Source organism: Anopheles cruzii, chromosome 3 (assembly GCF_943734635.1).
Source record: "Anopheles cruzii chromosome 3, idAnoCruzAS_RS32_06, whole genome shotgun sequence".
Lineage (NCBI taxonomy): Eukaryota > Metazoa > Arthropoda > Insecta > Diptera > Culicidae > Anopheles > Anopheles cruzii.
Genome location: NC_069145.1, coordinates 73,351,765 through 73,372,117, shown reverse-complemented (window position 1 = coordinate 73,372,117; position 20,353 = coordinate 73,351,765). Strand labels below are relative to the sequence as shown.

The following is a 20,353-nucleotide window of genomic DNA, read 5'->3' as shown; positions in this document are numbered from 1 at the left end:
TGATCCATCATGATGATGTGCTGAGAGACGTACATGGAATTAAACACATCATTATTACGACGCTAAGTGACTGGGGGGAGGGAAGACGTGCAATTTGGCGAAAGCCATAAAGAAAGTGGCCGCAAAATTGCCGCGTTTCCGGTTCGCGCCGTGGCTCGCCCGGCTCGGTTGACCATTTATCTTCGTGGGCCAATCAGTCACTTGATGAAATGCAGCGTGCAACAGTTGCGAGCGGGCTTCTCGTCCTTTGCTGCCTCCCGTAGAACCCAATTCCCGTGGGGAATGGGTTGCGATAGGGGACAATTTTTCTATCACCATAAACCGGTCCAGCAGGACAATAATGATGGCGGAGACCGCCTACGGGATGAAAGTTTTCGGTACCGAAAAGTGACATAAATTTGGCCCACCGACTCTGCCGGGCTCGCCATCGCCACTTCACCGTCGTTCACAATTTGCACATAAATCAGCCAAACTGTGTCCAAGCCGTTGTTTTGGGCCATATTATTTTTATGTCAGCCTCTTGCTCGCCTGGCCTTGGTTCGCCCGCTCGAAAGGGGGGGTTAAAATGTGTCTTTATGGCTGCCTCGTGACACTCGTGTCCTTTCACCGAGTGTCAGCGACACACAAATGGTTGGTATATTGATTTGTTCCTCTACCGAGTCCGCCGGGTTGACCCAATTGACGAAAGGAAGATAGCTGGCCGTGTTGCCGGTGGTTTACGTAATGTTCCAACCATCGAGCCAAGTAAATCAAACTCCCGTTTATTAACTGTCGCCGTCCGGCCGACAATGTTCAGGTGGTCGCGAGACCGCGGGAAGCCGTACCAAGTCGTTGGCAGCGACCGCCGGAACGTGACACCGAGCCGGTGATGTCATCACTCAGCTGTGGCCGGTCGGTGTTGTTGTGATCGCCCGGCCTCGAATGACTGATTTGATGAGCACTTGAGGGTGATCTTGGCCGGGGCAGCTTAGGACACCCAACGACGGCAACGGGAGTGGAAGAAAGTCGCACCCAGCGGTTGTCATCAAATTGAAATTTATCACACACGGCACGGCGGGGACGGTTAGTGATGAACCTTGAGGCCCCTCCGAGTGCTGCGAAAGGTCACACTACCCGCCTTTGGAGGGACAGCTAACGCACGGACGCACGCAATGGCGCGCACGACCTCTTCTCGGCGGCGGCGATAACATCACCCTTCCGGAAAGAAGGTGCGCAGAATGATGTCATACGCGTGACCTACTCGAAGACCGTTGCTCGTTGTGGCCAGTCCACAACCAGATGGCACTCTGGTTCAAAGAATCAACAAACAGGGGCGCAAGGGGCTCAGAATACTATATGGACCGTCCGACGTCCGACGTGGACCGCCCGATGGGTTATTGTTTTTCTAACTTTTTATTTTATATCTCCCCGGGCCACGGGGCCTCTGACACGACGATGACGCCATAGTTAGTTCTGGGAGATGCGGAAATGTGTCACGCGCTGGCCTCGGGCCGGGCGGCCTAATAACCGGCCGATTGTTTATTATTTTCTTTCGCGCAATGTTGTTCGTTCCTGGAATACGAATTTGGACCGTGTGTGTCCGCCGTGTTAATGGTTTCTTGGAGTCGATCCAACACGAAACGTGGGGCGTAGCTACATTACCAGGACACAGGGGATTTGGCAGAGGTTTTGCTAAAGCCTGTGAATCCGGAACGCAAAGGCATCAAAAGAATTAGGGTAGAGATGCCAGGGAAAGGTGGTTAATTTGATTACAACACAGCTCCTAATAGACCACGTCGGGTTGCTCCTAGGTTCACTTTGGGTTTGGCTTTGGTCTTGTCCACTTGCCCTTCGCGGGTTCATCTTTTCGGAAGCGACAGAATTCCGCATCGCATCTCAAGTCTATTACATTTAAGGAAGTCGATGTGTTCCCGAAGGTCATCATCAACGCGGCGGCTTCGATGACATTCGGGTAATTTGCACCAAACCAGCCCCAGGGTCTTGATGATGGGATTTTGACACGAATAATAAATCATCGGCAATGGATGTCCACGGTCATCACCGTCAGCCTGTCTGTGGTGGGGTTTCCAACATTTTTATTAAAATCAACTTGTGAGTTTGACGTTTAATTGTAGCTCCGTCCTCATCATCTTTTAATCGCATTGCCGCGTGTACTTGCACCGAGACTCGGCGCGTTTTAGAAGTCAACCTGCCCGTCCGATTGGCCGCTTGTGACGGGGGGCAATCAGGGGTTTCGCACGGTCATGTGACCGTGCGCCACACAGTCGTAGTACCGTATCGAGCTGTCCCTCGTCCTCGTCACGCTGGTGCAAAACTGGTTTCCGACCCTCAAGGGGGGGGAAGTCGCTTTAATTTATGCTAATTCGTTGCCAAGTTTACCGGGACTGAAAATAAACACAACTCGGGTGCAGTTCCCCCGAGAACTACCACGGCCCAGCATAATGGCAGCCGTTTGTTTCCGATGCATTCACTTTCGAACGGATCGGAAATGAATGCCGATGATGTCACATTTAATGCTTAGATTTAATGTTGCGTTGCGCCGGGGCCAGTCATTATGATAAGCGTTTTTTGGTTGCGATTGACATTGCGTTACTTTGACGATTGGCCGCGGGAAGCATTTCCGGGCCCGGATGGGGTTTAAAAATTGAAAAATAAATTATGGTGTTTATGTAAATTGCTTCGGTCAATAGTGCGGTGATGGAGATGCATTTCGGTAAGCCTCTCGATAAACCTTCGCACTACGATGCGCTCTTACATCATGTCCAGCCGGTGGCATTATGGATGTTTAGCAGTACTCTAGTGCTTCTTGTTCGATCCTCAATTTTTGGTCGCCTCAAGGTTGTTGGGCCGGATGTTATGCAACATCAAGGATTTGAGATTGGCTGGATTTGCGCCGTTTTTTTGTTTTCCGAGGAACTTTGCAGCCTTTCCGGGAATGTTTGCTCTCGGAAAGGCTGCAAAGTGCCCAAGTGCACGGTTTACTGGAGTAATTATCGTTAATAGGTCTGCCTAAAGTTTTGGTGCGATTTTTTCGACTACAACTCACGTTTTGAACGTTAACTGCGCCCACAAACTGCCTTTCTGTGCGCATTTCTGCATTCCGTTCGATTTTATTGATCCCCAATCGGTTCGGAATGCTGGATCGCCTTTTTATCGCTCTGGCCAATATGGAGAAACCCTCGCGGAAAACATCGGTGTAAATTGTGTCGTTAAAGACCGTAGTTAAATGTGTACAGTGTGGAACAGTGTCGTGGCCCATTAACACTCCGGTGTGTGTGTGCTCCTGGCGCGGGCCATCGTGGGTCATTTCGGTTAGTAGTAAAAGCAGGCAACGTTCGAACGAGTTCTGCCAATTCACTGCCTGCACCGTGCAACAACAACTTAATTTAACGCATGCGCACATTTCGACAATCTTTTACAACACCCCAGTGTGTCCCTGGAGTCGGAATAATGCCGGCGACCGGATTTTACATCGTAACATTAAGGGTTTGAGATGGGAACTTTTTCTGCCATCCTGACGACGAGCATACACTATTGTTGTGGCTCCATTGTGTATATAAGGGGTTCGCGAAGGCAAAACGGATTCCCGGCATCCCGGTTGACCGCATTTTTCAAACAACGACGGAAAGTAGGCCGCTACCGGCCGGTATCCCGGGAGGGTCCGACTATTAGTCAGAGTGGACCCGTGGACAGTGGGCGCGAGCATGTCGCCCTTGTTGCACCGCTGCATTATGCATATTCAAATGATGTTGTATTGTGTAGCCCTGGCCCCCCGGGGGAGGGTCGGTCCCCATACACAAAACGGAACCCATCACCGACAGGACCGCCACGGAAGCGCCTGGAAGGGAGGGAGAATGGAAACCGGCGACGCCGTGTGGCGTCAAGCAGTCGGTCGCACCATCCTGTTCCTCGTCCTCGGTGACGTCAACACTCGACCGGCGCTCGTTGGTGCGATCTAAATTATATATCGGAACCGGGAACCGAAGAGTTTAATTTACGGCGCTTCGTCGACGCTCGGCCGCCGGGTTTAGGAACCACTTGAGTCCGACGAATCGAGCCTCGATGCTTTCAGGGCTTACTCACGCCAAACGAATGAACCACTTGACATTCTACGTCTGCTGTGCAATGATTTGAACGAAAAAAGGCAATGGAAATTATGCTGATCGGCCCCGTGGCGGATGTTTATTTTTCGATCTACTTCGGAATCCCCTTAGGCGGTAGCGGCCGCGGTTGCCCAAGACCAAACCGAGTGGTGGAAAAATGGTGTCCGTTGTTTCGAGTGTGCATTCGCTGGAAAACCCAATTGATCCGGCGCTTTGGTGCCGGATTATCAGTAATCTACCGTAAAAGGCAACTTTCATTTGGACACCACAATTGCGCTCCGAATTGAAGTGTGTTGGCGCCCCGTTTTTGGTTCAATTAAAAAGTTCTTGCAAAAAAAAAGATGCTTCGCTGTTGGTCAACTGCAATAAAGCGTACATGTCTTGGCCATGGGCGTTCCTTCTCACGAGACACACGAAACACAATTAGTCGTTATCTGTCCGGTTAAACATTGCACAATTTGCGCAACGACGCGCATCTCAAACAGTCTGGTGCCGCCGCCCGACGCTTATGCTGCCCTCGGTTCTCAAGATTATCGCACGTCACACGCGCCCACGACATAGCCGTCCGGATAATTACTACGGGCAGCCGGCCCGTCGGTTGATGTAAAAGGGAAAATTAAATCTAAACATGAAGTCACCCCATGAGCATGATGCTAAGTGGAAGATGGCATGCTTCTTGTGGGATTCAAACGTGCCGCGCGATCGTGTCGGAAGATTTGTTCGCACTCCAATTCATTCAGCACGCGAAAGCGAATTGGCCTATTCCGTGCTCCCGAAGCGCAACTAAAAGAGTGTGACAGTAAAAGAAACCTAAAAAATAAATTAAATGAGTGCAACATAACGTAAGTGTACGCCGCCGTCCGAATGCAACGCGCCATTTCACCACCGAGGCCCGATAGCGGAACCCGTGGTCTCGCTGCAATTAACCGAATGGAATGCAATTGCAATGTGAATGGAATAAATGAAAGCTTGGCCGAAAGGCGTCCCTTGGTGGGGGCCGGCCAATTGACAGCAGCAAACTGGTCCTCTTTGATCTGCGGACCGTGAAGCGGGCAATAAATAAAACGGGAGACAAGTGCCCGTCGGCTCTCGTTTATGCTACGCTGCGCCGCCGCTCAATTCCAACAGTCCCCGGCCGGGGGCCGAGCATAAGTGTGTGCGATTAGCCGGAGGTCGCCGCCCCGAGGATTCCCTGCGCGGAGGTAATTCGATCGCCGCCGTCGTCGCCGGTTCAAGAAGTCAAGCGAAGCCTTTGCGGCAGCGAGATGTGTTGATGATTGATTTAGAGTCGTCTCGACTTTCGATCGGACGATCGGGGAAACCCACCAAAAGCCGGCTGAAGAAACGGCCCTGGAACCGTGGGTCTCTCTCTGCTGGATTTGCGACCGGTTCCGGCTTTACGAAGACCCTCGCCATGGTGGGATGTTTAGGTGAAGTCACGTTCCGACTCCATTTGGGGAAACGAAACATGAAGATTTACCTTAACCTTACTTAAATTTCCTTTCAAAGCAGGATTTTCCATAAAGCCAACCTCTGTAGTGTCCAAAGAAAACTCTTGCGAAGCGTGGGTCCTTTGGAGGCGCTTTCCACTCGACACTCAGGGATAATGAATTTCCTAGTGACCCGACGACCCCCCAGGCGGGGTGTGCCGCCCGATCCAGACCCGCATCCGGATTGCGTGCTAATCGATCGTATATTGCTTGAACCTTCAGCAGGACGAACGTAGGCCACACGGACACGAGCAACACGGCTCCTTGGCGTGGTGGATCTGGGCGTGGATCGGGATAACGAATTTTAGTGTTGACCGGATGTGTACGATAAAGGCAGCAGCAGGCAACACCATTCGACACGACACGGCACAGAGGATATTAAAATAACAGCCTCACTAACACCGGGCCATTTCAGGAGAAAGTTTCCATTTCCTTTCGTTACCGGGGATTGCCAGATTTTTTCGGTGCTTTATTTTGCCATACGTTGCGATGCCGCGACCGATGTTTGCGTGGCCACCACCATCATTTTGCATGCCGCTTTTCCGGTAATTGATTTTCCCACCCCGACCATTGGAAAATGTTTCGGAGTTAGTTTTCCCGTCGATTTCGACCGTACCACCAGACCAGGTATCAACCTGCACCGTCGTCGGGCACCGTTGTTGCGCATTGTTGCAACCACGCGCCGCCAATACCTGTGTGTCGCAATGCAGGGGCCCCTCCTGAAATGACATTTATGGGTCATTTGGGGGTTTCGTGATGTCGCTCCGTTTCACGATGAACCGAGACAGGTTTTCGTGTCTTCGGATAGTGACGCGGGGTGCACCAATTAAGCACAAACCACTGTTTCGCAGGGTTTTTTGAAGGCCGTTGAATCAATTTAATACTAACACATTTTAACATTATGTCGAAGATTACAGGATCGATATTAGAACTACGGCTTTGCTCTCTCGCTCTACACAGTAAGTGACGTTTGCTCCAGATTTCGGTGAAAAACTTGACTGGCCTGGCCCACTTGAGCGTCCTGGATTTCCTGATCGGATTCTTTGAAGTAACGCCAAACATTTCACTCACCTTCATACGGTTGGACCAGGAAATAGAATGGGCAACATAAACCGATATCGCCCCACCCGCCCGAGGGGCCTCCGGTGTTCCTGATGACTCAATCTGCACGGTCGCCGACGCAGACCGACGAAGCGATCTTCGCGCCGCGCAACATCGTAACATTCCGAGAACGGCGGGCGGGAATCGATCGTTACGATCTTTTGCTTTGGTTGGCTGGCTGAGCTATGGCTGTTGAAAGTTGCCCTGGCCGGTTGGCTGCCGTGTGGTAAACGGAATACCAAACGCCGCGGGGTGCGTTTGATGTAATGCGCGCGCCCACTCGACCGCGAAACGGTTCGATTTGAATTCTCTGCCGGGGTTTCTGCGCGGGAAGTAAACGGTTCTCGTTAACCACTCCATTAGAGGTCCACCGGCGTCCATGTGTGTGTGTGCCCCCGGCAAACACGGTCTGATTGTTGTAACAAACCGACAAATAATAAAAATATGTCCCCCCGATGAAATATGTTTTCGTTCGGCGCTCGTCAGCGTCGTCGTCAGCGTCGTTGATGTTGCTTGTCAACAACAAGGTGATGGCCAAGACCCTTCGTGTGGGGAGCTTGTGTTGGTAGTGGCTTGACAGCGACGAGTCATTACCCGATATGATTCACCGTTACCTGGCCCGCACCCCCAAGCGACCCCCGCGAGACTGACGTGTGACATCTCTCCAACTGCTCCAGATTGCTGTTACCGTGACAGGTTAATTGGATGCTTTTCTCATTCTTTTTTTCTTTGTTGCTACAATTCAACTATTCTACCGGGTGGGAGGGCGGTCCGTATCGGAGGTACTTAATCGACGGGGGACGGTTGTGAATTGTTGCCGATTCTGATTTGCCCCGATACTGCCTACTGCCGCCGTTGTTCTATTTCCGTTTGTTCAGCGCTGCGCGTAACGTGACTGTCATTTTGATTCGGTTCCGCGGATAGGGTTCATTACCGGCCCCATCATCGTGCCGATGATGGCCCACGGAGTGTGTTATGTAACGCGCTCTTTTGCATGGGGATCGTACTTCATACTCATATCGTGTTCTCTGAGTCCATCCAGTCCATTTTGAGGAGGTTCGTTTTGCTTCGCGTAAAGTAGCAAAAGATTCATGTTCCTGCTTAGCCAACATAACCGCGAGCATCTCGTCCAGGAAGGCCCTTTTTGCGGGCGTGATGAAATTTGTGTGGACAAACTTTCAATTATCGCCACTCCATCGGGACGAAGAAGTAGTGCCCCGTGGTACGTGACGGCACTTCGGTCCACGAAGGCTCACGGAGCTCCTGTACCCGATCCCCTTAAGGGCCGGAATGCGTGTGAACGTGATGCGTGAAACTTGGGCCCTGCATATCCAAGGTCCTCGCGTCCCGAGCGGGCCGTTCTTTTTTTTGAGCTCATAGTTGAAGGGTTGAAAATGTTCCACCGGAAAACAGCGATCAATAAAAATTTTGTAAGAAGTCGAAATTTTAATTGTTTCGAAACATCGCCCAGAGAACGCCTGGGTCATTAAAGTCTCCAGAGTTTGGGGGTTCGGATAAGAGCAATAGCTTCGTTTTCGAGCGGGTTTCTTCTTAATCTTAAACTGCTCGACGAGCGCTCGCCCGCCGATGATCCCATGCCGGCCCATTAAGGGCAATCTTGGCCGGTCCGCAAGTGACGCAAGCGGCCAAAAAGTCGCACAAGTGAAAGCGCCCTCACAAGCTGAGAGCGCAGCGCAGCCATTGGGAACAAATTCCCATTTACGGCGCAACGGCATCAGCATCAGCAGCAGCATAACGCGACCCTCCGTCGTAGCCGGACACGTTCTGTGGCGCAATTCTGTTTTCTTTTCGGTTCCCTCGGATTGTTGCTTCTTACTTTGGTGCGATGGCGATCTTGTCAGTGATCTTGACTGGCTTGTTGGTACCACACACACGGCGCGATGTCCCCTACTTTTTCGGACCCACTCGGGGCCGCCGCTTGGTGTCCAATTATGTACCGAGACGACGCAACATTTATATTGCATAAAATGGTGATTTACGGCCATCGCTCTGGCGCGGCTCGTTATGATGACGCGACGCTCTGCGCTCTGCTTGTGAGACCTACGAAATTCTTTCCAATTTCTTTTTGTGCCGACGAAGAATAAGAATTTCGTGGCCAGCTTCTTCAGCGTATGATCGCGCGATACGCGTGGGAACCATCTTTTCGGCTGTTTTTGCCAATAAATTATGTTTCCACACATTACCACCAGCCCAAAACCCTCGAGAGAGAGTATATTTACATAAATAATAAACCACTTGAGTACACAGTTTGTTGGGCATTAAATTGTCTTTAGTGACTTAAGAACGCACCAGCGAACGCGAGGGAGCGTTTCCTTATGGCGCATCGGAACTGATCTTAGGAAAAGTTACTTAAAAATCGGACTCGCTAGTAGATTCGGTAGATATTACGGCAACACGGCGCGCGGTTTATAACCGATCGAGAGGCAACAGTTTCGCGTTGCCACTGAGGGGCCTGCCAGGTTAGGGGAAGAGCTAGAACCGACCGGAACCGGGTATGTGTACACAAACATATATCCGACGGGGCGAGTGAGGGCGAAAAGAAAGCAACCGGTCAACACGGCGCAGCACCGCAGCGCAGCGTAGGTGATGGAAACCAGACACCGGAATCGATTCGGGTCGGTCTGTCCAATCAATTCTCACCGGAAGGCCTGTGGCTGGCGGGCGGGCGGTTGGGCGGGGTTTGTAGAGCTAACCTTTGCCCCCAATCAACGGCGACGCGGTGGCCAAACGAAACAACGAAAGTGGGATGTTGTTTCTGGCTGTGTCGGGCCCTGCGTCTACTACTGACCCGCTGTGTGGCTGGGTGTGTCTGCAACACGCTGCGGCTGATGGGTGGTTATGATAATGTTTTGAAAGTCCGACACCCCCCCACGGGATCGCGGTCGGGGACGGGTAGCCATTTCCGCGGAACGTAAACGAGTGCCGTTGGTCGCGAGACGCGAGCAGAGACTGGGAAATGGGTTGAAAAATAGAAACAGTACACTAATAAAGAGTAGATTAGGAGCTCGTGAAAGACGGTCATATTTATTAGGAACGTATTGCTCCGAATCATCCCCTCAATAATGAGTTGTCTCTCTCTCTCTCTCCGATGGCGCTATTTACAGAACGATACAAACACAGCGTTCCTGCGGGCGGCGCGAGCAGGCGATCTTCCGAAGCTGATAGAGTATCTCGAAACGGGCCAGGTGACCGACATCAACACGTGCAATGCGGTAAGCTGTCAACTCCCGGATGCGCTCGTGGTAGTAGCTAACCGTCACTAATCCCATCGAATTCCGTTTTGCAGAACGGTCTCAATGCCCTGCATCTGGCGGCGAAGGACGGGCACTATGACATCGTGAACGAGCTGCTGAAGCGTGGCGCCAACGTGGACAACGCGACCAAGAAGGGCAACACCGCGCTCCACATCGCGTCGCTCGCCGGCCAGAAGGAGATCATACATCTGCTGCTGCAGTACAATGCGTCGGTCAACGTGCAGTCGCAGAACGGCTTCACGCCCCTGTACATGGCCGCGCAGGAAAACCACGATGAGTGTGTAAATTATCTACTCGCCAAGGGCGCTAATCCCGCGCTGGCCACGGAGGTGAGAATCAAGTGCTGCTGCGTGCGCGCCATACACACGCCCGCCTCTCTTACGCCATTCCGCTCTCTTCCCGCAGGACGGCTTCACACCGCTGGCGGTTGCAATGCAGCAAGGTCACGACAAAGTGGTGGCCGTGCTGCTCGAAAGTGATACGCGCGGAAAGGTGCGATTACCGGCGCTGCACATAGCGGCCAAGAAGGATGACGTCAAGGCGGCAAAGTTGCTGCTCGAGGTACGGCGACTCCCATCGTAAACTAGAATCGAACGCGGGAACACGCGGTGTGTGGCCGGCGAAGGGTGGCCATAATCGTTTCCGTGGGTTTGGGCGAACGAACGAAACACAACACAACGCGCTTGCTGTTGTGCGGTGTGCCAACGATTGGCAAACAGATTAATGGATTAAGGCACAGTTCTGCGAGCGTGGCCGTGGCCGGCACATTGTGTGATTATTTGTTATTTTTGCAACAATGGAATGCTTTGCCAAAGAGAAGTAGTATTTAGAGGAGAGGGTGGACTTTGTGGTCAACTTGTATCGTTCCCTTTTGGCGGTCCTGCGCTGTGAATGTACTTTTCCGTGGTGTGTCTTGGCTAAAAGTTACTGCCACCCACCGACAGATGGCGCTAAAGTAAGTGCCAAGCTAGTAGCGGTTGTTCTTTTGCGGGGCTATTTTCTTTGTTGATTTCTAAAACTTTTTGGTAAACTATTTCTGATCCGATTCCGATGTTCCCTTTCCGGTAGAACGAACACAACCCGGACGTGTCGTCGAAGAGCGGTTTCACGCCGCTGCACATTGCCGCACACTACGGCAACATAAACGTCGCCCAGCTCCTGATCGAGAAGGGTGCCGACGTGAACTTTACCGCCAAACACAACATCACCCCGCTGCACGTGGCCTGCAAGTGGGGCAAGCTGAACATGGTGAAGCTGCTGATCACAAACCATGCCCGCATCGACAGCATTACGCGCGACGGCCTGACGCCGCTCCACTGCGCCGCCCGCTCCGGCCACGATCAGGTGATCGAGGTGCTGCTGGAGCAGGGAGCGGAGATTATTTCGAAAACCAAAAACGGACTCGCCCCGCTCCACATGGCGGCCCAGGGCGAGCACGTCAGTGCGGCCCGCATCCTGCTGATGAACAAATCGCCCGTCGACGACATCACCATCGACTACCTGACGGCGCTGCACGTGGCCGCCCACTGTGGGCACGTGAAGGTGGCCAAACTGTTGCTCGATCGCAACGCCGATCCGAATGCCGGGCCCTGAACGGCTTTACGCCGCTGCACATTGCGTGCAAGAAGAACCGCATCAAGGTGGTGGAGCTGCTGCTGAACCACGGTGCTACGATCGGGGCGACGACCGAGAGCGGCCTGACGCCGCTGCACGTGGCCAGCTTTATGGGGTGCATGAACATCGTCATCTATCTGCTGCAGCACGACGCCAGTCCGGACATTCCGACGGTGCGGGGCGAAACGCCGCTCCATCTGGCGGCCCGGGCCAAGCAGACGGACATCATTCGCATTCTGCTCCGGAACGGGGCGTACGTCAATGCGCAGGCTCGCGAGGATCAGACACCGCTCCACGTTGCATCGCGGTAAGTGCTACCCGAGTTGCTATCCTTTTTCCCCCTCAATTTAACGTTCTTTTCTCTTTCGCTTAGAATTGGCAACGTGGAGATCGTGATGCTGCTGCTACAGCACGGCGCCAAGATTGACGCGATGACGAAGGACAACTACACACCGCTGCACATTGCGGCGAAGGAGGGCCAGGACGAGGTGGCCGCGCTGCTGCTCGACAACGAGGCGAACGTGGAAGCGGTCACCAAGAAGGGTTTCACTCCGCTGCATCTGGCCGCCAAGTACGGCAACCTAAAGTGTGCCGAACTGCTGCTGGAGCGCGGAGCCCAGGTGGACGTGCAGGGCAAGAACGGAGTCACCCCGCTGCACGTCGCCAGTCACTACGACAACCAGAAGGTGGCCCTGCTGCTGCTGGAGAAGGGTGCGTCCCCATACTCGCCGGCCAAGAACGGGCACACGCCGTTGCACATTGCGTCGAAGAAGAACCAGCTGCACATTGCGACCACGCTGCTGGAGTACAAGGCGGATGCGAACGCGGAGAGCAAGACGGGCTTCACGCCGCTCCATCTGTCCGCCCAGGAGGGCCACGGTGAGATGGCCCAAACGCTGCTGGAGCACGGTGCCGATCCGAATCACGCGGCCAAGAACGGCCTTACGCCGTTGCATCTGTGCGCCCAGGAAGACCACTGCGGCATCGCGGAGACACTGCTCGTCCACCAGGCACGCATCGATCCAGTCACGAAGACCGGCTTTACGCCGCTCCATGTCGCCGCACACTTTGGCCAGGCCGGCATGGTGAAGTATCTGATCGAAAACGATGCAAACATCGAGATGAAGACGAACATCGGGCACACGCCGTTGCACCAGGCCGCCCAGCAGGGCCACACGCTGATCATTAACATTCTGCTAAAGAACAAGGCCAACCCGGAGGCGGTCACGAACAGTGGCCAGACGGCGCTGGCCATCGCCGACAAGCTCGGGTACATCACGGTGGTGGAAACGCTAAAGGTGGTCACCGAGACGAGCGTCACGCACACGGTCGACGAGAAGCTGAAGATCGTCGGCCCGGAAACGATTCACGAGACGTTCCTGTCCGACTCGGAGGACGAAGGTAAGCCGCTCTCGCCAGCCGCCGATGGCCGCCATTTGTTAGCTAGCTGTTCGTTCTGCCGTTTTGCTTGTGTAAATTTGCTTAAAACGGGTGCCGTGGCGTCATAATAGGCTTCACTGGTCGACGAATCAATTGGCCACCATTCCGACGTTTGCCTGCCTGTGCTGAATTTCAGAATGAGACCACGAACTGAAGCATATTCTGTCCCCCCGCTACCGGGTCTCTGCCTGTCTCTCGGGCTGGAAGGCTTCTGTAGAATTCTTGTTAGCGATTGCCCGATTGCGTTGCTTGGCCCGTTTTTTGCTCGCGCCTACGCTTCGGCCAACCTTTCTGGCCAATCTTTCCGTTTACTATCTGATAACTGCTCTAACCCCTTTTTACTTTCTTTCTATCTTTCTTATCCCGTTTTTCCTCACCCGTTTCTTTCCTCTCCATACTCCGCTCTTCTCTTTCTCTCTCTCACTGTGTGTCGAAAAAATGCATCGCAAAATGCAACCCAAAATTCACCATGCCCCGTCGGTTGGGGATTGCATTTGAAAACCCGCTATGGCGCCTACCCCCGGAATTGATTGAATCGAATTATTGTTGTGCGGCTCTCAACTTAAACGGCTCACCGTAAATGACGTGTGCCAAAAACTCGAACCGAACGAAATCAATGGCCAATGGCGTCTGCATATTCTACTGCATTTCCCTTCCATAACAACTCCCTTCCCGCCCTCCCTGCTGCCCGCCCTGCTATCCCTGCGTGCGTACGTTTGCGTGCATCCGGATGTTCGCCCGTCAGGAGGACCGGAAGGTGGCGGTGGTGGTGGTGGTGGTGCTGGTACGCCACCTCCCGACGCGAAAGCCCTCGTGGAGGCGCAGCACTTGTACGGTGGTAGTGGCGCCATCAAGTACTATCAATCGCAAATGCGTTACACACGTAAGTTGGACCCCGTAGAAGCCGGGCGTCTCTCTCGCTCTCTCTGTCTCACCAAATCCCGGTCGCTCCCGGTCAATCGCGCGTTCGGTTTTCATCGTATTTTCGGACTCATTTATCATACACACTCACCCGCGCGTGATTCATCGGCTGGCTTGGAACCGAATGTTGGGGAGCTGCACGCCGCGTACTCTCTCACAAACATTTACGCTACACGCCTTTCGTCCGACATACGACCCAAAATATTGCGCCAAACGCAGGAGCTGTCTATCTAGCGGGCTGGCACACACGAAGACACAGAAAGGGCGCTTCCGATTAGGCTGACTGCTGACCCGCAAGTGATCATTCACTCGCTAGGAACACACATTCCGATTCATTCGAACGGCTACTACTTCACGATCCTAGTACGGGGTGTGTTCGAAAAGTTCAGACGATTTTCTATTTACGCGGGCTACGTATATTTGATTTCCGTTGCTACATATGTCAGTGACTTATGGTGAAAAGTTCGGCCATTTTGAGTTATCGGTCAATTTTTGACATCTGTTTTGCTTGGACAAGATTTGGCTCGTCTTCGTTTTCTTTTTGACATGAGTAACAACATAATGCCACAAAAAATGCGATATACGTAGCCCGCGTAAATGCAAAGTTGTCAGAACTTTTTGAACACACCTCGTACAAACTCCGGTCCTGTGCATCACCAACGCGAGAGAGAGAGAGAAAGCACAGAATACGATCGGCACAAGTTGCCACACCGCAGCGCGGCGCCGCCAGTCAGTCATTATAGGCCGACCGATAGTCGAGTCAGTCGCCCGCGGTCCAACGAGAAGTTCGCGCACTTTAGTTCTGCGTTCCACGTTCGCGGCGGTCCGCTTCAACCGATAAGGCCAATGAAGAAAAACAGAAGCCCACGCGCCACTGTCCTGTTGTAGAGTCACGTGCAGCCAGATTCTGTCCGTGTCCGTCCGTGCTTCCCGACCCGTGGCTGCGATTGCCACCGACGAATGTGTGCCACTAATTAGCGTTCACGGTCGTCGTCGTCGTGTACAATGGTGCCACTGTGACCGGACCGGAAACCGGAGGGCGGTAAGGGTGGATTCAATTGAACTGAAACCCCCCCGGCATCGTTGCGTGGCGTGCAAAACGTGCGTCGAATTAGACGATAAAATCTCGCCCGGCAAACCAACGTTCATCGTTGTGGTGGCCACGATAACAGCGAACGAGTGTGTGTGGCCTGAGATTGTGTAAGTTGCCCGGGTGTGGACCTTAGACGCGATGCGTTATCGATGGGTGATATAAATCACTGGCCAGAAAGATTGATGGAGTGTACCAGTGGCCTGTCGCCAATCTGCGAATGACCTCGGTCGTTGGAATTTGGGAAGTACTGGAAGCGCTCCCTAAAACGAAAGTACAATCGGTGGCCTGTCCAAGTACATCGCAACGCCCCGATTCCGGTGCATATCAACACCTCCTCCGCAACGCGGTGCAATAACCGCAGAACGGCGACCGTATCGGTGTCGGCGCCGGCCACAAAGTCGCGAGAGATGTAGGGCATAATTTATCATCCGCGCACCGTGCCGGGGGTCGCCGGACGGCATCGCGCGTGTAGGAAGTTCCTTCACAGTTCGTTGGAATGCGCCTCGCACCGGGTCGTGTTCCTTTCCGGCTTGGGATGCAGTTTGGAGTCTGCTGCTGCTGCCGTTGGTCACTGCATCGTGCTCGTTCTGAATTTCTGGTCCGCTATAAATAAACAGAACGCAGAACACAACCGCCGCCGTGCGCGGTCGATCGTCGTCGATCATTTCGGTCATAACCGAGGAGGAGCAGCAGCATCAACAGTGGAATGTATGTCCAGCGCTCGCTTCGCTCGTACCGGAAACCGATCCGCGCGCGCCATAATCGTAAAACGGAACGAGACCCGTTCAAAGGTCGCCCGGATTGGCGGATTGATTGCCCACCGAGATCCGGGTCCGATGAAACCCGGTGGACGAAGTATAATTTTTCATTTCTTCATTCACCAAAATTGTGACCACTCGGCCTTTCTCTCTCTGACACTCTCACTTCTTGGGAGCGTTCTTTGGAGGGTGGTCGGCCAGCCGGGGGAGGTACGCGCGATGGTTCTTCCACCCACAAAAACTGATCGTGCGATGGCCGTCCGTCGGTCGGTGTCGGTTAAAAATAAACTTTCTCCCCCGCCGGTGGTGCTGCCGTAGGAGTAAGGAAAGTACCTTCCGTTCCGTTCCGTACGCCGGAGCTCATGCGTACGCCCCGGAATGGCTCTCAGTGTCGATCTCAGTAGTAGTAGGTGGATTGTTGTTTAGCGCGTAATCATGATCAACATACGGTGGTTCTCGATACTGTAAACAAAACTGACGACCACCCCCAAGGTGGGGTCGGAATAATTTATGTGCCACGCTTTGTCGTTGATACGGCGTAAAGTAAGCCCCCCAATGGCATTCTGGGCGGCTTACCGGGAATGACGGGTCCGATCGCTTGTTTGTATGATAAACACTAGAGACCGATGCCGATTAAATTTTGCTCTTGAGGTGGGTCCCTCTGGACGTTTCTCTTTAAAATTCTCGTCTCACAACTTCAAGTGATGGCGTCGATTTGTTGGCTCGATATTGCGATTGAGCAGTGATTGGAAGAATATTGGATTCCCAGCCACGTGTGTAAACACGCAGCACGATCGCGCGTTCCAAAGCGATGACACCGAGCGACGAATGAGCGGATGGTGCGTGCGAGTGTGTTTGTGAACGAACCGTGTCGTGCCGTGCCGTGCGATGGCTTGCAGTTGGTTCGTGTCACAGCGGACGGTTGGCGTGTGTGGTGTGCTCTACATTCACGGGTGCATTACCCGCGCACCGATCACCATTGAACGATCACCGTTCGCGTGCGTTTAACGCGCGGATCCGGTCGCGGCAGACAGCTTCACTCCGTGTTTGAACCCTTTCCGGACGTGTTCCGTCGTTCCGGCGGTGCTGGACCTCCTAGTAGCGCATGCCTTGTCGGTGTTGTTCTGATAGTAGCTTTTCTGTAGGCCGTGTTAGAGGTGTGATCGTGCGTGCCGTGTCGTGTTGGTATGTCTCTGTGTGTTTGTGTTGTCATTGCGTAGCAGTAGTAGAGCTTTGTCATCGTTTCACTTCCTCGTCTGAAGCCACACCTGAGCTGGCACTTGAGATGGCACCGGTACTCAAACCGCGACCTGTTCGATTATGTCGAGAGATTGTGGAAAAGATGGGTGGCGCCCGCCACAAAGTCGTTTCAAGTGCATTCTCCATGCATTCCAGCATTCTCACCCATCATCAACCAGTTCAAACTCAGTTCGGCATCGTAACGCGCATTACTAATTTATTTTTCGTCGGCTCCGCGTCGCGTCCACTAGGTGAGGATCCGATCATGTCCGACCAGCAGCAGTACAACTACATGACGAGCGACGAGAACAAGCAGTTCGACGATACGCACCTCACCAACATGAGCATCGATCCGATGAAGGACGACAAGTACCTGGAGAAGATCATCTCCCGGGCGGAGAACTACACCGTGTCGGCCGACCGGTCCCACACGCCCAACCCGCTCGACATCACCGTGACGGACAACGTCAACATCACCCGGAAACCGATCCACGTCGGGTGAGTAGCGTCGCCAAAGTTATGGCGAATTTCGAGAACCGATCATCGATCGTGCGCGCTCTCTCTCGCTCACGTGTTTGATGATGGACATCATAACCCTGTTTACGGTCCTCGACTGGCACTTGTTTCCAAGTCGTTTTAGAAATAGATCTAACCTAAAACCGATAGATTACTTCATCGCTCACTGCTACTCATCACATCTGCTTGGTGCGGTGCCCTCGGCTTTGCTGGATCTTTGCTTCGTGTTTTTTGGGTGTTGGGGAAAAGGGAACGTGAGCTACTGCTGCATGGTTAGTGACAGAATCGATATTTTCTGTTGCGATTTCTGCCAAGTTTCAATGCACATATGCGGGGACTGCAGGGCACAGACTCGACGACGTTCGACGACCGTCTTCTGGCTCTGCGCATCATCGCACACCCCGATTTCACTCTCGCTTCGACAGCATTTTGCGTTTTTGCGTGTGGTTTTGCAATGCATTTATCATTGATTAATAGCGCTCATTAAGATCGTAACCGCAAGAGGCACCATGCGGCTCCATTCGAGTGGACGGCGAATTTTAAACACCAACCGAGAGCTGTTCGAGGCTGTTGGAATGATTTGAATTTTGTTTTGTAACATTTAAGAAGCTTTTCGTACCCGTTCTGCATACCCGTTCGGGGTTCAAACCCCTGACTCGTTGCTTAACACGATGGCTAGCGTAACAAGCACCTGGCGCCTCCATCGATCGCCGGCTAGATCGCGGATCCGGTTCTGGTTAACAACATAGGTCATAAGTTAGTTAAACTAACGACCGTTTGGGAGGGAGGTGACCGCTAACTGGAACAAGTGGCTGGCACCGGCTTTCATTCGACTTACTACCCATCCCCGTAATATCCTTTCCACCGTAGAGCGCCGAAGCCGAAACCGTGCGAAAGACATCCCGCCGCCGGCTGAGTGTGTGTGTTTTATTAATTTACGCAACTATTCTTTCTTCTTTTCTTTCCGTTCCGTTCCGTTCCAACGCGCCATGTGTTTGTGTCCGTTTGCCTTCCGCCTGCCACTTTCTTTCATACCGACAAACCCAACATTCATGCTCACTCTGTGTGTGTGTGTGCTCCCTACCATGCTGTGTGCTGTGTGGACCAACCCGCATCGCTGCACCTCCAATACCATTTTCCCTACCAAAACATCTGAATGCGTGCATTTCACCACAACCCATCTTTCACCCGTCCGGCTTCCGGTTCCTATCCCTCGCGAGTGTTTTGTTTGTTTCGAACGAAACAATATCGATCAACCCACACGCATACACACATTCACACCCATCGCACACACATAAACACACTCTCTCTATAGGGAGCTCTATAGCGATGCTCTGTCGCTGACGATCGCGTTGGCCAACAACATGTACGGCAACGATGGTGATCGGCAAAAGTTTGTTCCATTGAGTAGGGAAAGGTATACCGCAAATTTGTATTGTGCTTTTGTTTGTTTGTTTTCTTTTGGTTTGTGTTTTTTCTTCTAATATTTGCTCATCGGTTTTAGCTAAGGTCTCAATAATAGGCGCGGTGCGCGCTTGTGTGTGTGGTTTTTATTTTTACCTTGGTTTGGTGGTTGTTGTTTGAATTAACGCTTCTTTTACTGGGTGGTTAATTTAACGTTCACTGTTTCATTTGGTTATAAAAAAACGGCTTAATATGTTTCGATGCTTGAACATTTATTCGAAAGGTTCATGCTTTAATTTATGTTTATAAGACACAATTTCGGTTAAATGTCCACCACAGCTGGCTTTAGAAGTAGCACATTCGATCGACTTACTTTTGAGTACATTTTCAAATGTGTCTGTGGTCCTATCTCGGCAATGGCAATTTGAATTTCGATCTTGATGCCGTGAATGGTTGCTGGTTTGTTGCATTTATGTTTCACCGCAGCCCACAGATATTAATCTGCACCAAACAGTCCCTCGTTTTGGGTGCCTTGGCTTCTCTTGCACGACATATGGGTTTTCCGAACCCAAATAATGACAACTCTGAGCCTTAACATAACCACTTAGGTGGAAATGAGCTTCAATGAAATGAGCTTTTCAACTTTCTTACCGTTTAAGTTGAAGACTCACCATTTTGAAAGAAAGTTTTTTATGTTTCCCAATTTTCTGCAAGCGTCTGACGACCTATTTCGTAAATTTCAAAGTTTTTACTATATGTTTACAATTTCCAGAATGAAGCTTGTCGTTTTAAAAGCCAAGTAATTGGTAGTTCGAAAAGTGAACACTACATTGACCACCCTGTACTTGTGTTTTATGCGGTTTCGGTTTCGTGTTTAAATGCATGGCGATTTTTTTTCGTTTTCGTATATTCATATTTTAGTGTAACAATAAGTTGCATCAACTAATCAACAACTGATTTTTATCATTTGCAACGATTTTCTTTATCCCCCTTTTTCATTTAATGTTTCGTTTTATTGCTCGGCCCTCACTTAACCACCAACACCCCTGTTTGTCTTTGATGTGTCGGATCGGACTCACTGATAGCGACGTTCTTATCAAACACTTTCGATCATGGTCCCACTTTTTAGTCGCTTACGAGTTACGGGCCGCGTCAATTGGACCATTAATTTCTTTGTTTGGTAACGATAAACGATGGAATGAAAATGAAACATTAAGTCTGGCTCGTCTCCAACAGCCGCGCGGTGATGGGTTAACCTCGAAGTTAACCTTGCTTCCTCCGGCTCCGTCTCCGGTACGCGGGGCCGGGATCGTAGTGCTCATCAACACACCCATCCTATATGTTCATCCGTAGTAACTCCGTAGTCCGTAGGAGGATAACAAACTCTCCACAGTCCATT

The 20,353-nt window shown here is 52.1% G+C and overlaps 1 protein-coding gene across 1 annotated transcript in view; it reads left to right on the top strand.

Annotated features, from left to right (window-relative positions):
* LOC128274599 (ankyrin-3-like) overlaps window positions 1-20,353 on the top strand; it is a 50,896-nt gene that overhangs the window by 20,017 nt on the left and 10,526 nt on the right. Inside the window, 8 exon segments of the mRNA XM_053012837.1 lie at window positions 9,820-9,927; window positions 10,002-10,298; window positions 10,375-10,530; window positions 11,038-11,548; window positions 11,551-11,890; window positions 11,957-12,984; window positions 13,769-13,906; window positions 17,286-17,532. Of these exon segments, the coding sequence (XP_052868797.1) occupies window positions 9,820-9,927; window positions 10,002-10,298; window positions 10,375-10,530; window positions 11,038-11,548; window positions 11,551-11,890; window positions 11,957-12,984; window positions 13,769-13,906; window positions 17,286-17,532 (2,825 nt within the window).